Source organism: Hippopotamus amphibius, chromosome 7, assembly GCF_030028045.1.
Source record: "Hippopotamus amphibius kiboko isolate mHipAmp2 chromosome 7, mHipAmp2.hap2, whole genome shotgun sequence".
NCBI classification, from domain to species: Eukaryota; Metazoa; Chordata; class Mammalia; order Artiodactyla; family Hippopotamidae; genus Hippopotamus; species Hippopotamus amphibius.
This window is the reverse complement of record NC_080192.1, coordinates 86,430,656-86,454,319: the sequence shown is the minus strand read 5'-3', so window position 1 is coordinate 86,454,319 and position 23,664 is coordinate 86,430,656. Positions and strand designations below refer to the sequence as shown.

The window sequence follows — 23,664 nt, the reverse complement described above, 5'->3', positions numbered from 1 at the left end:
GAGGGAATCCAGGAAGGAGAGGAGAAAGGAAGGAGACAGTGAGGTTCCAGAGGAGGCTTCCGTTGTCCTGGGACCCCAGGTGACTCAGCCCAGGGCTTAGGAGCTTGTGTGGGGGCAGCAGGTGGGGAGGGCACACGGGATTGCTTTCCCAGGTATGGATGGCATTGCCCTTTGGCTTTTAGCTGTCCTGGGCTTGCGCCGGACCAGGCACAATTGCATCCATTTTGGGGACACTGCCTGGGGGTGGCGGGCATCAGGCCTGAGTGGGGAGGTGAGGAGGGAGGAGGCGCACTGCCATTCTTGGTATGGTTCTCTCTCCAGGAGCAGAGCTCCATCTGGCCTCACTCTGGGCAGCTTATAAGGCCTGGTGTGAGTTTTGTTTATGCAAGTGCAGCATAAAAGGAACAAATCTGCCAGCACCGAGGCTGCTGCCTCTTGAGTCCTTTTGCATACATTTTTCAAATGATAATTCACTTTCCCAACCCCCTTCCCCACCCCCCAAGGCCAATTTATTGAAAAAAACACCTTATATGGTAATATTCTTAACACACCGTCAGCTGGCCTTTTTAGGGACTCTGTTTAAAGAAGATCCGCCTCTGGGGTTTTATATTGCTCTGGTATTTATGCCAAAGACACACCAGCCCTCAGTCACTGGGAGAAGGAGGACCTCTCATACACTCGGTGAGTACTGTTCAGCTTCTGCCGTCTCTGTCTTTCTGGGGCTGCCTGGCCCCCTGGGGGCAGGAGGCGCCACCAGATTGGCCTGGCTTCCGTGACGCTGGCCCAGGTCACACGTCAAGGCCCTCGGTGTGCAACCATGCCTGCAAGCACACTGCTGCCTGCCAGGCATTTCTGGTCATGGGGCATCCTGGGGCAGGGGCAGCCTGGAAAGGGGCTCCCTGCCCTCCTAACTGGGTGGTGGGTGAGATATGTCACCTGCGATAACTACTCTTGCTGCTCACCAAGGCCAGTGCAGATCGACACCCGTGAGGTGTCCTTTGTCGTGGCTCAGAATGTCTGGGAGGCAGTTTTAGGGAAACAGATGGTTTTCAGAGAAATGACTTCTTCTTGGGGCATTTGAATCCAAACCAATGATGGCCCCTGTGTCTGTGAGATGCCTTGCTAGGGATGGGTGAGTATTTTCTTCAGACCCCCACGGTCTCTCTGATTTATGCTTGGCTAACAGTTTTCTCAGCCTTGAAGGCCCCAGGGTCATTGGAGGATGCAAAAAAGTCAGGAGTGGGGTGGGGTAAGTGTCCCGGGGCACCATGTGGTTCTAGGGCTGGAAGGAAGTGGAACCATCTAATTCATTCTCTGATGAGGACACTGAGACCTCGAGAAGTTAAGCAACTTGCCCAAAAGACCCACACCCAGCTGTGAAACCACCCACCAATGCCATTGTGCTCCCCCAACGACACACACACACACACACACACACACACACACAAACATAAATAAAGAGGAAAATAGACCAAGGGGCTCTGTCCACTTTTTCAATCAGTCTGCTAATATCTCTTTACAACTGAGGATGATGGATGTAGTGATGCAGGCCTGTGAGGCAGACTACCCAGCTACCAAAGTTACTGAGTGACCTCAATTTCCTCACCTGTAAAATGGGAGTAATAGTAATGATATCTACCAGGCAGTGCTGTTGTGAGAATTAAATTAGATAATATATGTATAAAATGCTCAGCTCAACACTGCCTGGCCCTGAGTGTTCAAACTTTAAAAATCACTTGGACTACTTGTTAAAACACAAATTGCCTTGCCCCACCCCTCTCCGTCCACCCCAGATTCTGACTCAGTAGACTGGGGTGGGGCCTGATAATTTCCATGCCTAATAAGCTCCTGGGTGATGCTGAGGCTGCTGGTCTGGGACCACACTTTGCATAGGGAGGCTCTAAGTACTTGCTTCTATTATTTGAATGGATTTAGACTTTGAGGTTAGCCCTTGGGCTGCAGAGAGACAGAAATTCCTGTGACAGAGATGGATGGGAACTAGAGAAACTCTAATGAGCAGAGATTCTATATGTCACGCCTGGGAAATCAAGATGGGCAGAATGACATCATGACTTTAAAGCTAGATTTCTTTCCTCCTTCCCTTTGTTCATTCTGGCAACATTTATTGAGCACTTGTTATGTACCAGGCACTGTCCCTGCTCCTTAAGGACAGTGTAGGGGCTTATGCAATCACTGGGAGAGATAGATGAGAACCATGGAGAAAATAAATATACAAAAGGAGTAAAGCCCAGGAGAAGCCCCTCACCCAGTCCAGAAGTTATCAGGGAAGGCTTCCTGGAGGAAGGGGTACCTGAGCTCTGTCTGGAAATAGAGGTAGTCCCAGGACAGAGGAAGCATGGCCTTTGGGACTGTTTAAGTGGTTCAACTCACTCAATATAGATTTCAAGGCAGGAAGCAGGGAGAGTTAAGGTCAGAGGGGCAGGCAGGGTCAGATTACTAGGGATTGAGCAATGGGGGATGGCAGAAAGGTGACAGCAAGAGGTCTGCCCTCTGAAGGGACTGCTCGGGCATCTGTGAGGGGAGTGGACTGGAACAGGGCAAGAGTGCTACAACAGTGTGCAGTGGTCCAGAGTTGGTGGCTGGAGTTGCATGGAAGCGGAAATAAGAGGGCCTGGGGATTGGTTGGGAGGGAGGAGGAAGCAGTCAGGTGTTGGGCTTGGGCTCCGTCCTGGGTGGGTGGTGCGAATCTCTGAGGGGCCATTCCAGTCAGAGGACAGTGATGAGGACAGCAGTCTCTGAGGAGGAGTTGAGATGCCGGGGCATGGGGTGTACATGCCCCATGGGCTCTGGAGCTCAGGAGAGGGGTCGGCACTAGAGCTGAGCAGGGAGAGAGAGCGAGTGGCCGAGGTAAAAGCCAGAAGAGCAGGTCCAAAGGGCAGGTTCCCGAGGATCAGAAATATTACTCGCCAGAAGCCACTTTTGATTTAATTAGTGTATATTAACCAAGTCAAGATACCCTGAAGTTAATAAGAGGCGCTGCTAGAATTTTCCACCATAGGAGTGTTTCTCGTGCAGTCACTGTATGGATACAAGTGTTTGCAGATTATAATAGGCAGTTACTTACTTGCCATTTGAAGCCCTCACTCCAAGATATTTCCCCAATTATTATTTGAAATCTTACTATCTGAGAGGCCTTCCTAAAATGAAGATGTCTTTGGGAACTGGCATAAATTCAACCTTCCCTTCAATGATCATTCATTAGTGAAATAGATCACTCATCTCCTTCCAGTATGCAGACTTCATCCTGGGAGCAAGTTCTAATGGAGAAGAGTAAGAGAAATAATAAGAATTATTATTTTTGCAGCCCTTTGCAACAGGGGTTGGCAAACTTTTTCTGTAGAGGGCAAGATAGTAAACATTTTAGGCTTTGTGAGTCTAAAGGTCTCTGTCACAACTACTCAACCCTGCCATTGTACCAGAGCAGCCACGGGCAGTATGTAAATGAATGGGTGTGGCTGTGTTCCAAGAGAACTTTATTTGTTATTTGATTTTCATATCATTTTCTTGGGTCATAGAATCTTATTCTTTGGCTTTTTTGCAACCATTAAAAAAAAATGTCAAAACCATTCTTAGTGCGCAGGCCTCACAAAAACAGGCGTTGGTTTGCTGACCTTGATTTACAACTTATAAAGCACTTCATTTCCATTATTTCATTTGATCCATTTTCCTGGGAGGTAGATGTCACCATTTCCATTTTACAGTTGAGGGAACTGGAGGCCAGAGCGGGAGCTGTGGGTCTGGGCCGTGGGAAGGGGTGCCTGGAGGGAGGAGAGCAGGGAAAGGAGGGAGGGAGGGAACTCTGAGGCCAAACCCATCTTCTTCAGAGTGAGGGTGGGGGGATCTCACTCTGTCCTTGTATTTGCTTGGGGGTGGCCAGGGGGATGTGTGGGTGAGCAAATTCTTTGCACTCATTATGTCTTTTGGATTTTGGCTACTTTTCGGAGAGGAGGGGGGGCGCTGTTTTTCTAACGCTGTGAAATCCTCAATGAAGCCCAGATGTAGTACGTGCTGAAAGAGCCAGAACAGTGCCCTCGGCTTTCTGCGAGTGCAAAGCACTTGTGACCCAGGAAACCACAGCGACGTTGGCTCTGGTTCAGCTGACACGCTCGAGTCTCGCCACAAATTACAAGCAAGCAGCCGAGTGAGGTTTAGAATTTCCCCTGGCAGAGACATTCCAGGAGAGCCTGGCTCCAGGGTCCAAGCCTTCTCCCCGGGGGCAGCAGGGCCCCCCCAGGCTCCACTCCAGGCCAGCAGCCCTCCCCTGCCTTCACTTCCCTCACTTCTCTTTTGGCTCCAACTTCAAAAAAGCAGATTTGAATCCACCTAAAGTGCTGCGGAATGACATGGCTGACAGCTCAAAGTCACTTTTTGGCTTGTCTCAGCTGCTGGGAAACAAAGTCCACCGCTCTTTCTTTTCATGGGTGGGGAACTTCAGGGGGAGACAAAAGGGTTCATTGAGAAGCCAGACAGGCTTGAACTATACGTCACACGAGAGAGGGGACCCCAAGGGGAGACAGTCACAGAGGTGCAGCTTTGCCTCTTGGCCACCTTCTAGCTTTTAAGGTTGTTTTCTCCTCAAGGTGGACCACCTGCTAGAACAAGGAAACACAACTCTTTGTGACCAGCTTGTGAAAAAGACTGTCCCTGTGTGGTTCTAAATCAGGCCCATGCGACCGAGCTGCCCTGAGACTGGCCTGTGGGGACCAGGAGCTCAGTTTGCAGGGGTAGAGCGGACTGTCAGGGGAAGGCCAGGCAGGTGGTGGGATTGTCATCCACAATTTATCGAGCACCTACTATGTGCTCAACACCAGCGTGGGGCTGTAAACATAAATCTAGACCGAATCATGGCACAGGAGGGGCTCAGAGGCTCAGAGAGAAAGAACACAGACCCTTTTGTTTCAGGACTTTTGCTGCTAACAGTGCTAGAGAGACAGAGAGGCAGAAGCAAAAACACCAAACATGGAGAAGTTGTGCGGGTTTCAGTGAGGTGGTGGGGAAGGTGCAAGCCCAGGCTTTGGAGCCTGTCCTGGGCTGAGGCCAGCCCTGCGTCTCCCAGTGAGGAGCCCGAGAGCTAAGTCCTTTCACTTCTCTGAGACTTGGTTTCCTTATCTGTAAAATGGAACTAAAAATATCTTCCCTCAGGGCTGTTGTGAGGATTAAATAGATAATGTACGTGACGGGCCCCCAATTTTTAAAAATTAAAAATACACTTTTACCAAAAATAGAGCCATACAACATACTGTGTTTTACCCAACAAAGCAGCTTGCCCCTTTTCCATGACGTTAAATATTCTGCTCTCACTATTGTATGGAGGTTTCTGGCAACTAGTTTAGAAACCATTTTACTTATTATTCAATAACTTTTTTGGCAGTAAAGTTGGCCAAATCTTTGCACTCACCCATGAGTGTTTTCCAAGGATAAATTCCTAGAAGTGTCTTTGTGAAGTTAAAAGATACGTATATTTTTAAGGCTTTTGATAAGTATTTTGAATTCCCCTTCAGGAAACTAGTAAATTCTCCATGTCAGCCGTGAACGGGAGCCCACCCTCACACACCTCTGCTGGCAAGGGTGGCCCTAACCGGACACAGCACTCCGGCCAGAGGACAGGTTATCTTTTATGCTGGCCCTAGCGCACTGCTGACTGTCAACAAGACCCGAGGCCCTGCTCACAGAGGCTGAACAAGAGCTTTCACAGTTTCGTTATTTAGACTCACATCCACACCCTCCTATTTATTCTATTAAATTTAATCTTAGTGGATTCAGCTCATTTTCTCTGCTTTTTGAGATCTTCTTGGATTTTTATTCTTCCAGCCAACATGTGTGTTTTATCTGGACATTTGATCAGCATGTATTCTGTTTGCATCCAACTCATTTATAAAAATGTCATATGAGAAAGGACCAAGAATGGAGCTCTGAGGCATATCGTAGCCTCCAAGTTGATAGTGACCTATCAATTAACACCTTTCAGCGACAGTAACTCAGGCAGCTGTAAATATGCCTAATTGATTTATTGTTCAGCCCTCATGGCTTTATCAATAGGGGTATCACGGGAGAACCTGTCAGATGCCAAGATCAAGTTAAGCTCCATGTCTCCCACATTCTCCTGCATTTCCAGCCAGGGGGTCCTGGGAAAAAAGGGAGGCTGTTAGTCTGCCAACATTTGTTCTTGGTAAACCCTTATCAGTTATAAGAAATCACTGCTTCTTTAATAGTGCTTTCTTTAATAATGCCTTCTGGAGACCTGCCTAATTTGCATATCAAGATTTTGTGAGGTTTTAGATATCTGCCTTCTTTCCCTTTTTGAACACTGGAACAGCATTTGCCATCTCGGTCTCATGGCATCTCTCCATTTCTCCATTGTCCTAAAATGGCAGAAGGTTAGGGATCTTCTCTGCAATTCGGAAACTGTTCAGACCAGAGGCAGCATTGTTTTGAACAACTAGGTTCTTTCCTTACATCTCCACCTCATCTCAGACCTTGACGTCCTCTCGCCAGTGTTTGCTCTGCCTTTGTTATTCTGAAAATCCTTCTCCTTGACATTCATTGATTCATTCACTCATTCGTTTGGATAAAAAACGTTTAAGAGCCCACCCTGTGCCAGACGTTGTGCTAGGCTTACTGAAGAATCTCTGGAGAACAGGACAGGCCCAGCTCCTGCCTTTATAGAGCTACAGATGAGCCCAGACATGCAGAGTTGATCATTGCTGGGACAACTTCAACGTGCTGTGGGGCAAAGAAGGGCCACTAACTGAGACCAGTGGACCAGAGAGACTGAAAATGCAGTGTTGATGCAGAGGCCTGACAGGTGATGGGAGTCAGGGTCTCAAACAGGTTGGGGGAAGGGTGTTCCAGACCCTGGGTGGGAAGGTCCAGAAGGGAGAGGAGATGACACAGTACAGAGAATGGAAAGTAACTCCACATAGCCAGAGTGAGAAGGCCAAGGCGGGCCAGAGGGGAGATGAGCCTGGAGACACAGGCAGGGGCCAGACCCTGTTGGGCCTTGTGGGCCCAGTGAGAGAGCTGGGACTTGATCTCCGTGGTCATGGGGGATCATGAGGGTCAGCAAAGAGAAGCAGAGTTGGAATCAGGCAGTCACAGTGGGCCTCTCCCCTAGTGTGCACACCCTGTTTTGAACATAACGAGGAAGGGCTTCCTTTTAGGCCACAAGCTGTGTGACTCAGCTTCTGCTCAGTCTCTTGGTAGCCTTTCTGACCTCACATTCTCAGGCCTGTGGCTCCGCCTCCCCTTTGCTTTGCTCATGGTCTTGCTGTCCTCCTTCCACGCGAAGCTGTTGGAGGCCCAGGGTTCCAGGTGCCTGTGGCAGCTCTTCTTCCCCTCCTGCTGCACGTTCTGAACGGGGCGTGGTGGGCCATCCTCCGCAGCCACCAACTCTTTCCACACCTCGCCCCTCTCTTCTCTGGACTCCCACCCCCTCAGCTGGGACCCTTCCCACTTCCACCCTGCCCCACTGGCGGCTTCTCAGGCCGGAAGGCAATCCACACACCATCTCCCGAGCTGCCATTGCTTCTCTTTTGTCACCGAGTGCCAAGAATTTGTCGGGTGTTGTCTTTTTACACCGCCCCTCACCCAAAGAAAGAAAACCTACAATAGATGTTAGAAAAAGTAATTCCCTTGTCACTTTGCAGTTGTCCCAGTTCAGATATCAGCATTGGAGGGAGGACTTCTCTGTTTTTCTCCATCCAAAGCAACAGGGGCAGTGAGTCCCATCACAAATTCTCTCACTTTCTTCTTTCCTCTCAGGCTGCCCTGTCCTCCTCAAGGGGCTCCTACCCTTAGGATCGTACCTTTCACCTAGAACTCCTGCATCTTTTTCTCCTTAGTGATGTGTTATGATTGATTTTAATTATAAACTGTACATGGATACAGTCTCCTTGTTAAAAATTAAAACATTATGGCCCTTCTCCTCCCAGTCCCCTTCCCACCTCCAGGTAACCACTATAATCAGTCTTAGATTTTTTTTCCAGAACTACTGTTTGTTACATGTTCACATCCACAAAAAAAAAAAAAGAGAGAGAGAATGCACAACATTTTTTGTGCTTTGAAAAGAACTCATAAATGGTTTTATGCTGGACATTCTATTCTGCAACTTGCTTTGTTCATTCAGCAGAATGGTTTAGAAATCTATCCACATTAGTCCATGTCCATCTGCCTGGCCCTTCCCTAAGCTCAGTACAGTATCCCACAAGGGACCAGTGTTCCCACAACTTTGCCAATACCTATGATAAAACTTTGAATCTTAACAATATGATGGGTGAAAATGGTCTTATTTCATCTGCATTTCCTGGTACCTAGTGAGGCTGATCATCTTTTCATGTAATTGTTGGGTATTTGCATTTCATTTTCTGTCAATTATCTATTCATAGTCTTTTTTCTTTGGGGCTATTTACTTCTTTCTCATTGATTTGTAAGAGTTCTTTTACATAGTAAATAATAACCCTTAGGGTGAAGGGGAAGCTGAGACGAAGCGAGAGAGTAGCACAGACATATATATACTACCAACTGTAAAATAGTCAGTGGGAAGTTGTTGTATAACAAAGGGAGTCCAACTCGAGGATGGAAGATGCCTTAGAGGACTGGGGCAGGGAGGGTGGTGGGGACTTGGGGGGGGGGAGTCAAGGAAGGGAGGGAATACGGGGATATGTGTATAAAAGCAGATGATTGAACCTGGTGTACCCCGCAAAAAATTAATAAATAAATAAAATAAAATAAAATAAACAGTAGCAGAATACACATTAAAAAAATAATAATAACCCTTAATTATGTTTATTGCAAATTTTTTCGACTCCTTTTCTAAACTTCAAGTCTTCAGAGATTCTTTCCCATTGGATTAACACTTTGTAGTCATTTCAGGTCTTTAAGAGGCAGGTGGACTTGTTTGCTAGGGCTGCCATAATAAAATACCATAGACTGGCTTAAACAAGGGAAATTTATTTTTTCACAGTTCTGGAGGTTAGAAGTCTGAGGTCAAGGTGTCGGCAGGGCTGGTTTCTCCTGAGGCCTCTCTCTTTGGCTTGCAGGTGATTATCTTCTTGCTGTGTTTTCACATGGTCTTCCCTCTGTGTGTATCTGTGTTCCAATTTCCTCTTATAAAGATACCCGTTCTATTGAATTAGGCATATTTGACACAAATCATATTGGATTAATGACCTCATTTTACTTTAATTGCCTCTTTGAAGGCCTTATCCCCAAATACAGTCACACTCTGAGGTACTAGGGTTAGGACTTCAACATAGATATTAGGGGGTAAACAAATCAGCCCAAAACAGCAGGGCAGAGGGAAGAGGCCCAAATGCCAGACAGTGAGACGCCAGGTCCATTCCTGTCCCTCCTGGAATTAGGTCTTGACTGCCGATGGGATCAGGCCCCAAAGCCAAGAAGACGGTCTCCAACGTGATTTTGGCGAGTAGACAACTACCTCCCTTCTCCCCAATTCCCTAGGTGCTCCAGCCCCTGTTTCACTCGGCCACACTCACCATGTGTGAAGAGGAGACCACTGCACTCGTGTGTGACAATGGCTCTGGCCTGTGCAAGGCTGGCTTTGCAGGGGATGACGCCCCCCGGGCTGTCTTTCCTTCCATCGTGGGTCGCCCTCGCCACCAGGTATGTGCTCATCTGGACCCAAGGCTTTGAGTTACTAGGGGGAAGCACTGCACTGTGGAGTCTATGCTGAGGGGTGCGTGTGTGTGTGTGTGTGTGTGTGTGTGTGTGTGTTAAGTAAGGTAAGGTAAGAGGAAGAAGTGTATGGATGTGCCCTCTTCTCTCAGAAAATGACATTGTTTTTAGGACAGAGAGACAAGCCCACAAGAAATTCTCCACCTTCCCTCCTGCCATCTCCTCACGTATCAGTATGTGCCTCACCCTGTTTCCTTCAGTCTGGTTTCCAGGCAGAGAAGGACATTTTCCCGATCTTTACCCTTCTTCAGAGACCCTCCAATACCTGAATCCCTCTAAGTGGAGCCCTCAGCCAATTCCATTCTCCTTCCTTCTCTTTTGCATTGCAGGGTGTAATGGTGGGAATGGGCCAGAAAGACAGCTACGTGGGGGATGAGGCTCAGAGCAAGCGAGGGATCCTAACTCTCAAATACCCCATTGAACACGGCATCATCACCAACTGGGATGACATGGAGAAGGTATTGGTGGATTCCCCCTTTAATGTGCTCATTTTAATATTATCAAGACTCTCTGCCCTGTGAACTCTTCCTCTACAATGGTTCTCACCTCCTTCTTTCTTTCCTGTCCATCCCCTTGGGCATTCCTCAGCCTCAGCTGCCAACATCTCTCACTAGATGATTCCAGTGGCTTCCTAACTGATTTCTTTGTCTCCTGCCTCACGCGCCTAATTCACTCTGCGCACTGCTGCAAAACTTGTCTTTCTAAAAACAGACCAGATCATGTTACTCACCCCCTCGGACTCTTCAGTAGCTCCTCACTAACAAACAGTAGGTTCCTAATTCCCTGTCTGGCATCTGAGCAGCTCCCTCCTAAGTCCCAGCTTTATCCTTTCCTGCAGCTTTCCCTCCAGCCCAGTGCTCATCCTTCTTTAAAATGCACTTCTGCCTCCAGAAAGGCAAATAACCTCTCCCCTTTATTTTCCCTGTCATGACCTCTGATAGGTGCATTGATGCTATATTATTATGATGCTTCCCTAGTGAAAAATTTAAATAGGAATCTCTACCAGTTTCTAGAAGCTTTTCTGATGTCAGAAGAAGGTGGGGGGGGGGGGCGGCGGGCGGAGGCCTTCCTGGTGGTCCAGTGGTTAGGACTCCAGGCTTTCACTGCAGGAGGCAGATTTTTGATCCCTGGTCTGGGAACTAAGATCCAGCACGCTGCGCAGCCAAAAACAAACAAACAAAAAACTCAAACTCTTGTTAGATACCTAGGAAATGCTAATATCAGGAACAAAACCACCTGTAAATGATCAATGAAAATAAAATATTGAAAAAAAAGAAGACATGGGGGATAATTTTTAAATGGTAATTTGTGTTCAACAAAATCACGTGTAAAATGCTAATAAAGCCTTTCTAATTTTTTTTAATCGAAGTATAGTTGCTGTACAGTATTTCTAATATTCTTTTGATAAATCCCATTGACAGTTGTCTGAGAATTCTTGTTTCCGCAATGACTGTCTTTTGAAATGTAACAGAAGGCTTACTGAGCAGACTGCAACTGAGAATAAAGAAAGCTGATTTGAAATCTGTACTTCACATATACTTTTCTCTAAACCCTAGATCCGTCACTCTGAATGTGAGATAAATAGGTAAAAATACAGTAGCTTTTGCTTCGCTCCGTGGGGCAGTTAAGAGCACAGACACTGGAGTCAGCAGCCGGGGGATCTGGGAGCAAATCCCTCCCTCTAAGCCTCAGCGTCCTTATTTGTGGAAATAAAAATTCTTTCTTCATTAGGTTGCTTTGGAGGTTGAATTAGGCATATATTTAGTATAATCCCAAGACATGGAACATACTCAATGCTCAATATGTGGCACGTATTATTTTTACATATGTAGTATATCTAATTTGAAAACATAATATGCAAAATATTTTATTCACAGTAGTAATATGAATTCTTTAAGAAGCCCCTAAAAATGAATTATGTGCTTAAAAAGAAAAACTGAATAGGGTAAGCCTGTCAAATCTTCTCAAAATTAACTTATAGGCTCATTGCCATTCTAATAAAAATCTTGCAATTGTTAAAATTGTATATATTTAAGATATAAAACTTGATGATTTCATATGTGTATACACTATATAATAGTCACTAGATTCAAGCTAATTAACATATCTACTACCTCACATAGTTTTTTTTTATCCTTGCAGTGGGAACACTTAGGATTTACCCTCTTAGCAAATTTCAAGTATACAAGACAGAAGTGTTACATCTAGTCACTGTGTTAATAATATACGATGTTAGATCTCCAGAATTTACTCAGCCCGCATAATTCCAGAATTTACTCAGCCCGCATAACTGACACTTCCTACACCTTGACCAAGATCGCCTCCCTTTCCTGCCCCCCAGCTCCTGGTAATTTTAACTTCCATTTTACTCTCTGAGTCTATGAGTTTGACTAATACTATCCCAAGGTTTAATTATGCAAGATAATCATAAAGTATGGAGAAAGAAATAAGATAAATTTATGAGAATAAAGTGAATAAGAGAAACTATGAGGAAACTTGCTATATCTGAATATTAAAATATAATATAAAGTTATAAAAATTAAAGCAATTTGGTGCCAGTACAGAGATAAAAAAGAAATACACGGTAAATGAAACTTCCAAGACCAAAGGGGAGAAAAGGATTATTCAATGAATTATTCTGTGACAACTGATTTGTTATTTGGGGGTTAGGGAATTTATTTATGGCCCTTACCTCATACAATTTCATCAAACACATACCAAGTGAATATAAAAGTTAAATATAAAAATTCAAATGATAAAAAATACAATATAGTAAGTATCAAATTTCTGGTGAAAGAAGTCATAGAGAAAAAGAATGACAAATGTGATTTCTTAAAACTTGTAACTTCTAGTGTGTGAAATAAAACCAAATTTACAAGGCAAACAACAAACTGCAAAAAACATTCACAACAAGTGCAAAAGAGGGTTAATATAAACAACTAATTGATAATTAAAAACACACAGTCTCCACCAGACAAATAATCAAGGGACATGACCAGATAATTGGCCAAAAAGAAATTATCAAAAGTAGAAAATCTGAAAAAGTTTAAACTTATTTGAAAAATTATTTAAAAACATTTAAAAATTCAAAGTAAAACAGCTAGGTATTATTTTTATCTATCAGATTACTTCATATTTTAAGAGTGAGAACACAATGCAGGTAAGGGTGAAACAGGCACTTTATTATTCCAAAGAAAAGACAAAATTAGCCTCTTTGTGGGTAATAGAAATCAAAAATTTTTCCAATTGCCATGCTCTTTAGCTCAGTAATTCCATTCTTAGAATTTTTTTCCTTGGAAAACATCCTGAATAGAAAAAAGGAAATATAATATGTACAAAGATAGCTTTCACAAGTTTATTTATAAACAAAAATTGAAGATACCATGAATAGTAATGTGATTAAATATATGATGGTGATGGTATATGATGAAATGTTGTGTAAACATTTAAAATAAATTTTAGTTCAATTTATCAAAAATAAATATTTACTATGAAAAAGAAAGTTATTTATGTTATATTAACTGAAAAGTGACAGGAAACAAAATTGAACATAGAAGTGTAATAGTGTAAATAATAAATAAATGAAAGCATATGAAGTAAATAAATGGTAATAGTAATAAATTTAAAAATACATAAAAATGAAAGATTAGGGAGAAGAAAAAAGCCAAAGTGTTAACTGTTTACTATTAAGTGATGGAAATATGGGAAATTTTTATTCCTCTTAAAAATATTTTCCTAATTTAAAAATTGTCCACATCTTTAAATTTTAAAGTACTTTATAAAAGCTTCTGAAAATGAAATAAGATGAAGTGCAGATGTTTGGGCCCAGCACCCAAAGATTCTGATTCGTGGGCCTGGGATACAGCCTAGGAACCTGCACCTATAACAATTATCCCAAAGCATCCGGGGCCCACATTTGAGGAAATACTGACATCACCTTATTAAGCCTCATTGCCATCTCCTTCATGTCTCCTGTGACAGGTCCACAGCCCAGGGCCTCTGCCTGTGCCATTCGCTCTGCCTCAGATGCCCTTCTCAGTCTCTGGACACCCTCCTGTGCCTTCAGGGCCCACTCAAATCTCCCAGAAAACTAACTTCTCCTGCCTCTTCCTTCACTTAAATATGGATGTGTCTTGTATTTAGTCCTCTTGACTGCCTTTCTTCCCTCCAGACTTTGAAACTAAGATCACATTTAGCACCATCCTAGCGCAAAGCCAGGGGTCCCTAAATACATGGGCACAATGGAAGCAAAGGACCCTGTGCCCCATCTCTGAGGAAATCAAAGCCCTGTGTCCCTGCTACTCTTTGCTGAATCCCTCTGAAATAAAGGCTCCTGTTTGTTGTCCTGGATCACTGAAGAGGGAACTGAATATAGTGGGAAGAAGTAACTTCCTCTAAAGCAGATTCTCAACCTGGGCGATTTTGCCTCCCAGGGGCATTTGGCAATATCTGGAGACATTTTTGCGCCTCACAGCTGGAGAGGTGCTACCAGCATCTAGTGGGTGGAAGCCAGGGATGCTGCTAAAAGTCCCATAATGCACAGGTCAGCCCCCCACAATGAAGAATTCTTGAACTTAAAATGTCAAAGCGCTGAGGTTGAGAAACTCTGCTCTAAAGAACAACCTGGTCAATAATAGACAGTTGACAGTTAATGCATATCTGTCAGGCTTCAGCAGGAGACAGTGTACACTCAGCTGGGGTTCTGAAATTCATTTAAGGAAGGACTACTTTCAGAGGTATGAGCAGGGTTTGGGAACCAGAAAGGGATGTGGAGGCACCCAAGTACCAGCAACAGGGGGACGCTGTTACAGCTGGATGGCTGAAGGGCAAGGGCAATGTGACTGGAGCTGCTGAGAGCTGGAGCCTGAGGAAGGGCTGCACAGCAGGAGCTGTGCTCAGGGAGGCCACAGGGTAGCCAGGAGATCACCCTGCCCTTCTCACTCCTCCTCGCACTCTCCGAACTCTTGCTGGCATCTTCTATCAGCCAAACACAGCCGGAAGCCAGAGAGCTGCAGGGGGCCTTTTCCCCCGGGCACAAAGCAGGGGAGACGAGGGAGAGGAGTAAAGAGGAGCCAAGTTCAGACGGAAATCATCCACACACTAAGTATATTGGCCCCAGGTCTGAGTCCTGTCTGGGCCCTTGTTGAGGAGGAATATCACTTCTAAAGAGCAATCAGAAATTCCCAGGGCTGACAGGCCTCCTCTCCAGATCCAGTCCATTCTGAGAACATCTTGCCATCCTCCCCCAGTATGGGCATATCCAAAGGAATGTTCCAGCTCCCTGGGAGTCTCCTGGACTCATCTGACTTTTGTCCCAACCAGATCTGGCACCACTCCTTCTACAATGAGCTGCGGGTAGCACCTGAGGAGCACCCCACCCTGCTCACTGAGGCCCCTCTAAATCCCAAGGCCAACAGGGAGAAGATGACCCAGGTAAGAGGCCAGGAAGCCTTGAGCACTGGCACAGGAACGCAACATGGATGTTTGGCCAGATTCTTTTTCCCATTCATGCATCAACGCAACAGAATTTTTTTGAGAATTGCTGTCTGCGCCAGAACCTGTGGGAGGTGGGAGTGGGGTAAATAGGCACCGTTCCTGCCCTTAATAAAATTACAAACCATTCTGTGGGCCAAGAGGTGCTGTGATTCCTGCCAGATAGTCTTCTATTCTGCATTGTTCTTTCAGATCATGTTTGAAACCTTCAATGTCCCTGCCATGTACGTCGCCATTCAAGCTGTGCTCTCCCTCTATGCTTCTGGCCGCACGACGGGTGAGTAGCCCTGTAATCTGTTCCCTTTCTCACTTGAGGGGAAGGAAGGGAAAGCTGGGCTCTTGCAGAGATTCCTGTTCAGAAGAATCAAGGTCATAGCTAAAGTCCAAGGATAACCTTGGTTAAGGATAACAGAAAGGAAGACCATGTAGAAGGCAGGTGCAAGTCTACCCAGTTTAGCTGGAAAGAATTTACATGAACAAACCGTGACTCGTACAACCTTCAAGGGCCATTTCCCTCACAGTAGTTAGTTTGGGAGCTTGTACACACTTTCCGACAATACTAGAATGTTTCTGCTCGTGAAGCACCAATGGCAGAACTTCTGATGGTGGATGTGCAAGTATGATGTGGCCTTGGTGTAGAAAGGGGCTCAGGGAAACAGAGGGAACTTCACAATAAAGTGACTTTTAATAGGAGCTTGACAGCTTCCATGAACATCTTTCAAACATTCACTCATGTATTCATTAATTTGTCCATTTATTCATTTGTTCATTCAAATATTTTCCATTACTCCCTACCATGTGCCAAATACTGCAGGCCATGGGCACGCGCTGTCAGACAAGACAGATCAGGCATTACGGAGCTAACAGCCTAGTGGAGGAGAGATGAAAATAAAGGATAATTTCACTACAGGTGATGAGGACAGTGATGGGGAAACATAGGTACATGTAGTTCTGTATCCTGTGCTTTGTGCCTGGTTTATGCTGTGAATGCCATGCTCAGTGGCCGGGCAGCAGTCACTGTGTGACGGTTCAGGACTGATTTGTTTATTTTACCATTTCTCTACTGCAGGACCTTTAGGTTGTCTCCAATTGTTATTTTTTATTATAAAATCTGCTGTGACCAGCATCCTTGTATAAGAGTAAGCTACTGATCTCTGGATATTTCTTTTGGATCTGGCCCTTACTGATCCATCTTATTAACTCTAATCATTTCTCAGTTGGTTCTCTTAGGTCTTCTAAGTATACAACCACGTTATCTGCAAATAATGATAATTCTGTTCCCTTTCAATGATAATACCTCTTATTTCTATTTTCTGCCATATTACATTGGCTAGAACATCCAGGACAATATTATTAAATAATAGTAATACAGTGACAATATTGTAGTGTTTCCGCATCAATTATGTGGCTGTTGGATCAGGAGAGATTTCTTATTGTGTTGAGAAAATGTATTTCCTTTCATGGTTTACTAAAAGTTTCATCAGTAGAGAATGTTAATTTTTTCTCAAGCTGGTTTTTATAGTCCTTTTCGCACTAGCATTCTAATTGCACGTGCGTATGTGTTAGTCTGATGCCTGAAGGATACGCGAATTGTCCAGTCTCACTCTGGATATGCAAGGTATGCAGCTCACTCTGAATGTGCGGCCTAGATGCCAAAGGACAAGTGTGCATTTTTGTGAAAGTGTTTCAAGGAGTATAAGAACAGGAGATATTTATTTGGCTTCCAGAAGCCTACAGTCTCATTTGGGAAAATGACATACACAAAAATTGAGGTATACAAATAATATGATCAATAATTCTCACACTGGGTGAATTTTCTAGCTGCTAAAGAAAAATATGGTCGTTGAAGATCGTTTGGTAACAGGTCCCAGAAAAAGACAGATGAAAGAAAACGCTAAAGGTTCTCATAGGTTTTATCCCCTCTGTCCTTAGGCATCGTCCTGGATTCAGGGGACGGCGTCACCCACAATGTCCCTATCTACGAGGGCTACGCACTGCCCCATGCCATCATGCGCCTTGATCTGGCTGGCCGCGACCTCACGGACTACCTCATGAAGATCCTCACAGAGCGAGGCTATTCCTTTGTGACCACAGGTACCCAGCCTCTTTAAGACTTGAGCTCAGAACCAAATCTGATCTAAGACCAGAAGTTCTCATGACTAATGAAAAGTTGGTGACCCTGTGTTCTCAAACTCTCTTAGGGTAGACAGGGAGGCCCTAGGCTGGGGTTGGACCTAGACCAGACCAAATTTAAGGGCAGCCTTATTTAAGGAGGAAGGTTCCCAACCAAGACACCCTGCCGGGGGGGTGGGGGTGGGGGCAAGGTTTAGACCTACTCATCCTAAGAAGTGCTTGGCTTCACCCTCTTTTAAGTGCACTTTCACAGCACTCCCTCCCTCCCCAGAGGCCTGCTGCCTCTGTCCATGTCCACACCAGATCAGAGCTAGTTTTTATTGGGCAGAATGGTGGTAAGAATCTGGTGGTGCATTTCACTACTGGGGGCGAGGGGTGGTTATGGTTTGTCTGAGGACAAATGGCATAGGTAAGCTCTGAATTTCCAAGGGGAAGTGGCCCCCTAGGCAGGAAGAGTTTTTAGGTAGGGGCCTTCCTAGATTCTATACAATCCCAGCATATAAGCCTCCATCTAGATGGGAAATGTGTCCTGCAAGGCCCTCAGGAAGGCCTGCAGCTTTGTCAGGGCTGAGTGATGAGAGCCAGATGAGAAGCACATGCAAAGTTTTCCTTGGGAATCAAGATTTTGAAATTTCACTTTGGAAAGAGCAATGAAAACATTAACATTCACCTTGAGACTGAATCCAAAAGAGAAGGAAGAAGCAAGCTTTTGTGGAGATCAAAATAGGACAACCAAACTAGCAGAGTTGAGTATCTACTCTCTGTCATTTCTACTCTTTCTAGCCGAGCGAGAAATCGTGCGAGACATCAAGGAGAAGCTGTGCTATGTGGCCCTGGACTTTGAGAATGAGATGGCCACAGCAGCTTCCTCTTCCTCCCTGGAGAAGAGCTATGAGCTGCCAGACGGGCAGGTCATCACCATTGGCAATGAGCGCTTCCGCTGCCCCGAGACCCTCTTCCAACCCTCCTTCATTGGTGAGGCCCTGCCCGTAGTCCTGGCCAATGGGGAGGGCAGGGACGGAAAGAGAAACACCAGGAGTCACGCACACTGTTTATTGTTTATACTTAGCCCATACTTTTCCAGGAAGGGCCAAAAATACATAAACAATACAGCTAGATAAAAATCTAATTTTAAACAAAAGGGTAAGGAAATCAAAATAAATGAAAAGTGGAATGGGAATATAACATGAAACTAAGAATGAGGTTAAAACACAAAATATTTCTTGGATCCCTCAACATCTAGATCATGGGGTCTGAAACCTATAGCAGTAAACAGAGTCGATTTGGAGGTCAGACCTGGTTTTTAAGACCTGATTCTGCTCCTTCAAGCGCTGTACCTTGCACATGTTACCTTCTTCAGACCTCAGTTTTCTTATCTATAAAGTGGAAATCATGATAGTACCTACTAGACAGGGTTGCCCCAAGGATTAAATAAGAGAATATTTAATACAAGGATAACTACTTCCTTGAGAAATGTATAAGAGAAGGGCCTGTAAGCAGATGTTGACACGTAGTGGTAAATAGCAAACCGGACGAAGTGCTACAGGCCTAAGAAATCAGGGAAGGCTTCTCAGTGAAGGTGAATACTTGAACAGAACCTTGAAGAATGAGTATCATTTTATGGTATCTGGGGATGGAGGGAGTGCAGAGTGGGGAATGGCATGCAAGGCAGATGGAAAGGTATGTGCAAAGCATGGAGGAGTGACAAGTCATATTATTTGGGACATGATAGGTGAGGTGTGCATATATGTGTGTGTGTGTCTCCTGTGTGTGTGTGTGTATGTCTGTGTGTGTTTGCACACAGGGGAAACTGGAGAGAGCCACTGGACCACATGAAGAGCATGAGGGTTAATCATGTCAGCAATGTAGATCCCCTGGAAGTTTTTAGGCAGCAGAGTAGCAAAGTCAGTATTTCACTTTAGGAAGATTCTTCTGTCTACAGTGTGGAATTATATCACATGGAAAAAAAGACTGGAGGTGGGGGACCCCAGGTAGGTAGGCATGGGCCTTTGAGCTGGTTTGGCAGGCAGGGCCTTTTACTGTGGAAGATCTTGTTGCCAGACTAAGATACCTAGGTGTCAGCCAGTAGGCAAAGATGATATGATGGGTATATCCATACAATGGAAAATTATTTGGCTATAACAGACTATAATATGGATGAACCTTGCAAACATCATGCTAAGTGAGAAGAGCCAGACACAAAAGAACAAATGTTGTATGGTTCCATTTATATGAAATGTCCAGAATAGGCAAATCTATAGAGACAGAAAAGAGATTAGTGGTTGCCTCAGGCTGGGGAAGGAGTGAAGGGGGAAATGGAGAGTGTCTGCTAATGGGTACGGAGTTGATTTGGGGGGTGTTAAACATGTTCTAAAATTAGATTGTGGTGATGGTTGCACAACTCTGTGAATATACTAAAAACTAGTAAACTATACACTTTAAAGGGGTGAATATTATGGTACATGAATTATATCTCAATAAGGCTGTGAAAAAAGTGATACAAGGAAAGTGTTCCTTTAGAAATATTCATCAGGCAACAGTGTGAAAGATCAGTCAGAACAGGGGAAAACTCAAGGCAAGGTGATGAGGGTCTGATCTTACCATCCATTTGGGAGGTGACTGAGGCGAACCAGGGTAGCTGCACCAACAGAAGGGTCACCTGAGGAGCTGTAGGTGTGGGGTGGTGGGTGCTGACTAGATACTGTGATCTCTACTAGGCATGGAGTCAGCTGGAATTCATGAAACAACCTACAATTCCATCATGAAGTGTGACATTGACATCCGCAAGGATTTATACGCCAACAATGTCCTCTCTGGGGGTACCACCATGTACCCTGGCATTGCTGATAGGATGCAGAAGGAGATCACAGCCCTGGCCCCCAGTACCATGAAAATCAAGGTGGGTGCTGCCCTGGCTCCCTCCACCCTGTTCTTTGTACAAAGACCTGTGTACTTGGGAGATGCTCCGAGTCAGTCTGCCAGGCCTACAGCTTGGTGGTCTCCTGGGTGCTCCATTATCCTGGCCTGAGACAGATTTCATCTTGGGGGATTATGTTCCTTGGGTCCTGATGAGCAGGAGACGCATTTAGCCTGGGCTCTCAAACATAATCTCATGGACACCATATGGGAAGGATGTAAAAGAATTTGGAATGTAGAGAAGTTGAGGGCATCGAGAAGGAAATGAGGAGGGAAAGAAAGGAAGGAGGCAACACCACACCATCTTTAAACTTCAAAAAAGGACCTGGGTGTCACCCCAGAGGAGGGTGAAAATTCCAAAGAGAGTGTTGGCTATAGGACAGGAGGCTGGTTCAAACTCACAGGAACATTCCTTGATTCTTGGACAGCCTCTGATGTGCTGTCCCTTCTTGGCCACAGCCCTCCCACACTGCTTCTCACCTCAAAGGCCTCATCAGAATGGGAGCCCACCTGTCTTACCACTTCTCCCCATTCTCTGATCCCTGAGCGATCAGACAGACACTTTTAGGGCTTCTAGGAACTTCACTGCTAGCAGGGTTAGAAAAAGAGCCAGGAGCAAAACAGAGATAACAAATGGGTTGAAAGTTACAAAGTCTCACAATAAAGTTGGTCTCTGGGGAGTAGGCCTGATCTGAAGAAGTGTGTTCTGTATGTCAGTATTCTAAGAACCTTCTTCACAAAGGCCTTCCCCCTGCCTAGCAGATGGTGCTCGGCACAGGGAAGAAGAGTAAGCCACCAGAAAACAGGTGAGCACCTGCAGGCTCTTCTCACCCAGAGCCATGGGAGCAGCCCCGCTTACTGAGGCCTGCCATATGGGGGGCACTGTGCCAGGCCTGGGGCAGTGGCTTTTTGCTAGGACCATGTGTCAAGATACTACAACTAGCCCCGCCGCCCCTGATTCTGGTTCAACAGGTATGGGGTGCCCCCATCACCTCCACTGATAAATAGACACCAATGCTTTGATGCAAATTCCAATTTATGAGCCACTGCCCTGAGTTTAATAACATTGCTGGCCTTCCAGGAGTTTAAGATTAGTAGACATGATCAATGGAAGAACAGCTTAAATAAGACCAGAGGAGGGGAAAGTGCATGGCTGACAGGGGAAAGAGAGTGAGTAAGCAAAGATGCCCAGGGGTGTGTGCAGGTATGAACACTCCAGCCAGATTGGACTGGGGGAGGTGAGGCAAGCTCCAGGATATGGAAGAAGAGAGTGGGGTGTGAATGGGGCTGAGATTTAGGGCCTCCAGCCCAAGACAACCCAGAGTTTTCTCACAACCAGAACTGCCCAGCAGTAAAATCTGTTACCTTCTTAGTGTCTGTGCTGGTTCTTGAGCTATCTGTCAAAGGAGGAAAGGAGTGGCTTTTGTCTGCCTGAATAAGGTAATTTCTAAAGACCCTACTTATTCTGCAATTCCACAGTCTCTGCAATTTAGGAAATATGTAGGGAGATTCTTAGGAGACAAAAAAAAATCTATTTCATGTCTGGTTTGGAATTAGTTGAAGAGTCACAGTCCTTTTGGATCCACTTTTAGGTGGAGTTCTAAGTTGTCTGACACGGCAACCAATTTCCAAAGGCCAACCTCAGGAATCCCAGTGGCATGTATGAATTTGAGGACTTCTCAGATACAAGAGAGTATTGAGTAGACTGGCTAAGACTCAGGAATGCAGGAATCCCAGTCCACGCTGCCCACGCATCCAAACTCCAGGCAAGAACAGAACAGCACTCCCCTTATAGATGTTTGTGTTGGTTAGCTATTGCTGGGTAACAGCTACTATGAAATATCAGGGCATATAATAATAAGCATTTATTGCTCATACATCTGGGAGTCAGCTGATCTAGGTCCAGCTTGGCTATACAGCTCTGCAGGTCCAGCCAACTAAGGTCAGGGGCACATCTCTCACTGTGGGGCCCAGGCTAAAGGACCAGTAGCTCTTCAAGGGAAACTCTTCTCATGAAGATGGCAGAGACAAGAGAGTGTGCCCACCTGTGTGCCTGAAGCACATTTCTAGTCCCTGTGTCAAGTCTGCTGACATCCCACTAGCCAACACAAATACAGGGCCCAACCCAAAGTCACAGGGTGGAGCAGCGCACTCTTCTCATGGAGGTGCAGGGGGATGGGATGGGAGGAAGAGCGACAATTTGAGCAACAGTCTAATCTACCACAAGGCTTCTCCTGTTCCTTTCTGACCACAGAGGCTGTCCTTTTCCAGGGCAGTCTGTGGTGAGATGATTCCTGGACCACCTTCCCTACTCCTTGGCAACTGCTCATCACTCACCACATTTGCTCTTTGCAGATTATTGCTCCCCCAGAGCGGAAGTACTCGGTCTGGATCGGAGGCTCCATCCTGGCCTCTCTCTCCACCTTCCAGCAGATGTGGATCAGCAAGCCAGAGTATGATGAAGCAGGACCCTCCATCGTCCACAGGAAGTGCTTCTAAAGTCAGAACAGATTCTCTGGGGGTCTCCTTGAGACTGCTCTGTTAACAATCATGAAACATTAAAACCTGCAAGCCTTACTTCTCTGTGTGGGGTTCTTTATTTTCCTGGGCTTTGACTCACACCCAGTGCTAAGGGCTTTACAAACCTTATTTCTAATCCACACAATGACCCTGTGAAGTAGGTGCTATTATTACTTATTACAGATAAGGAAATGGAGGCTCAGAGAAGTTAACAGCTTGCTGAAGATCACACAGAAACAGGGTTAAAGTTCAAGTGTATCTGATGCTAAAGCCTAGTGCTTCTTCTACTATACCACCTTCTCTCCTTTTCCTTGAACATTAGTAAGAATGAGGAGTAGATAACTCTTGGAGGGAGGAGGGTTAAGAAATAAGGGCTTTCAGAGGTGTAAGTCCTTGTACTCAAGGGTGATACACTAGAGAATGTGAACAGAAAGAGAAACACAGGGCTTATAAGATGAGTGGCTCAAACACAATGTTATTTAAACTTAGGTGAAGGATGGTTGTAGTGGGCTTAAGATCTCTATGAGGTCCTTTGTCATTGAGAATTAAGTGGTGTTTTGCCCCAAAAACTAATCAAGAAAGGAGTAGCATCCCAAGGAAGAATGCTTTCTCTTCCTGCACTCTTCATCCACCTCCCTCTTCTCCTTTTCTCTCTCTCTGTCTCTCTCTCTCTCTCTCTCACTGCTTGCTACCACTCCCTGCCCTTGGTCAAGTCTGTTTAATTTCACACGTATTTACTGAGTTTTTGACATCTACAATTACTGGGTGAGGCCAAATGGGATTGATGTACCCCACAAAGATGATTCCTGCCCAGCAAGGTTGCACTGCATAAAGGGGGAGACAAACACATACATACAAGACAGCGATGTGAAGTGAAATAGAAGCCCT

The 23,664-nt window shown here is 45.3% G+C and overlaps 1 protein-coding gene across 1 annotated transcript; it reads left to right on the top strand.

The window, feature by feature from the left end:
* Positions 1-570: 570 nt before the first annotated feature.
* Positions 571-22,833, top strand: ACTG2 (actin gamma 2, smooth muscle). Its single transcript, XM_057743651.1, has 9 exons — positions 571-681; positions 9,481-9,642; positions 10,044-10,172; positions 15,037-15,147; positions 15,400-15,484; positions 17,140-17,301; positions 18,124-18,315; positions 20,058-20,239; positions 22,612-22,833. The coding sequence occupies exons 2-9, from the start codon at positions 9,517-9,519 to the stop codon at positions 22,753-22,755; spliced, it is 1,131 nt and encodes a 376-aa protein (XP_057599634.1). The 5' UTR covers positions 571-681; positions 9,481-9,516; the 3' UTR covers positions 22,756-22,833.
* Positions 22,834-23,664: the final 831 nt, after the last annotated feature.

Excerpts from the sequence above, each read along its gene's own strand:
- ACTG2 (XM_057743651.1), top strand. The coding sequence starts at position 9,517 with ATGTGTGAAGAGGAGACCACTGCACTCGTGTGTGACAATGGCTCTGGC. Across the intron at positions 10,173-15,036 it reads ACTGGGATGACATGGAGAAG|ATCTGGCACCACTCCTTCTA; the intron begins GTATTGGTGGAT and ends TGTCCCAACCAG. Across the intron at positions 18,316-20,057 it reads CTTCCAACCCTCCTTCATTG|GCATGGAGTCAGCTGGAATT; the intron begins GTGAGGCCCTGC and ends GATCTCTACTAG.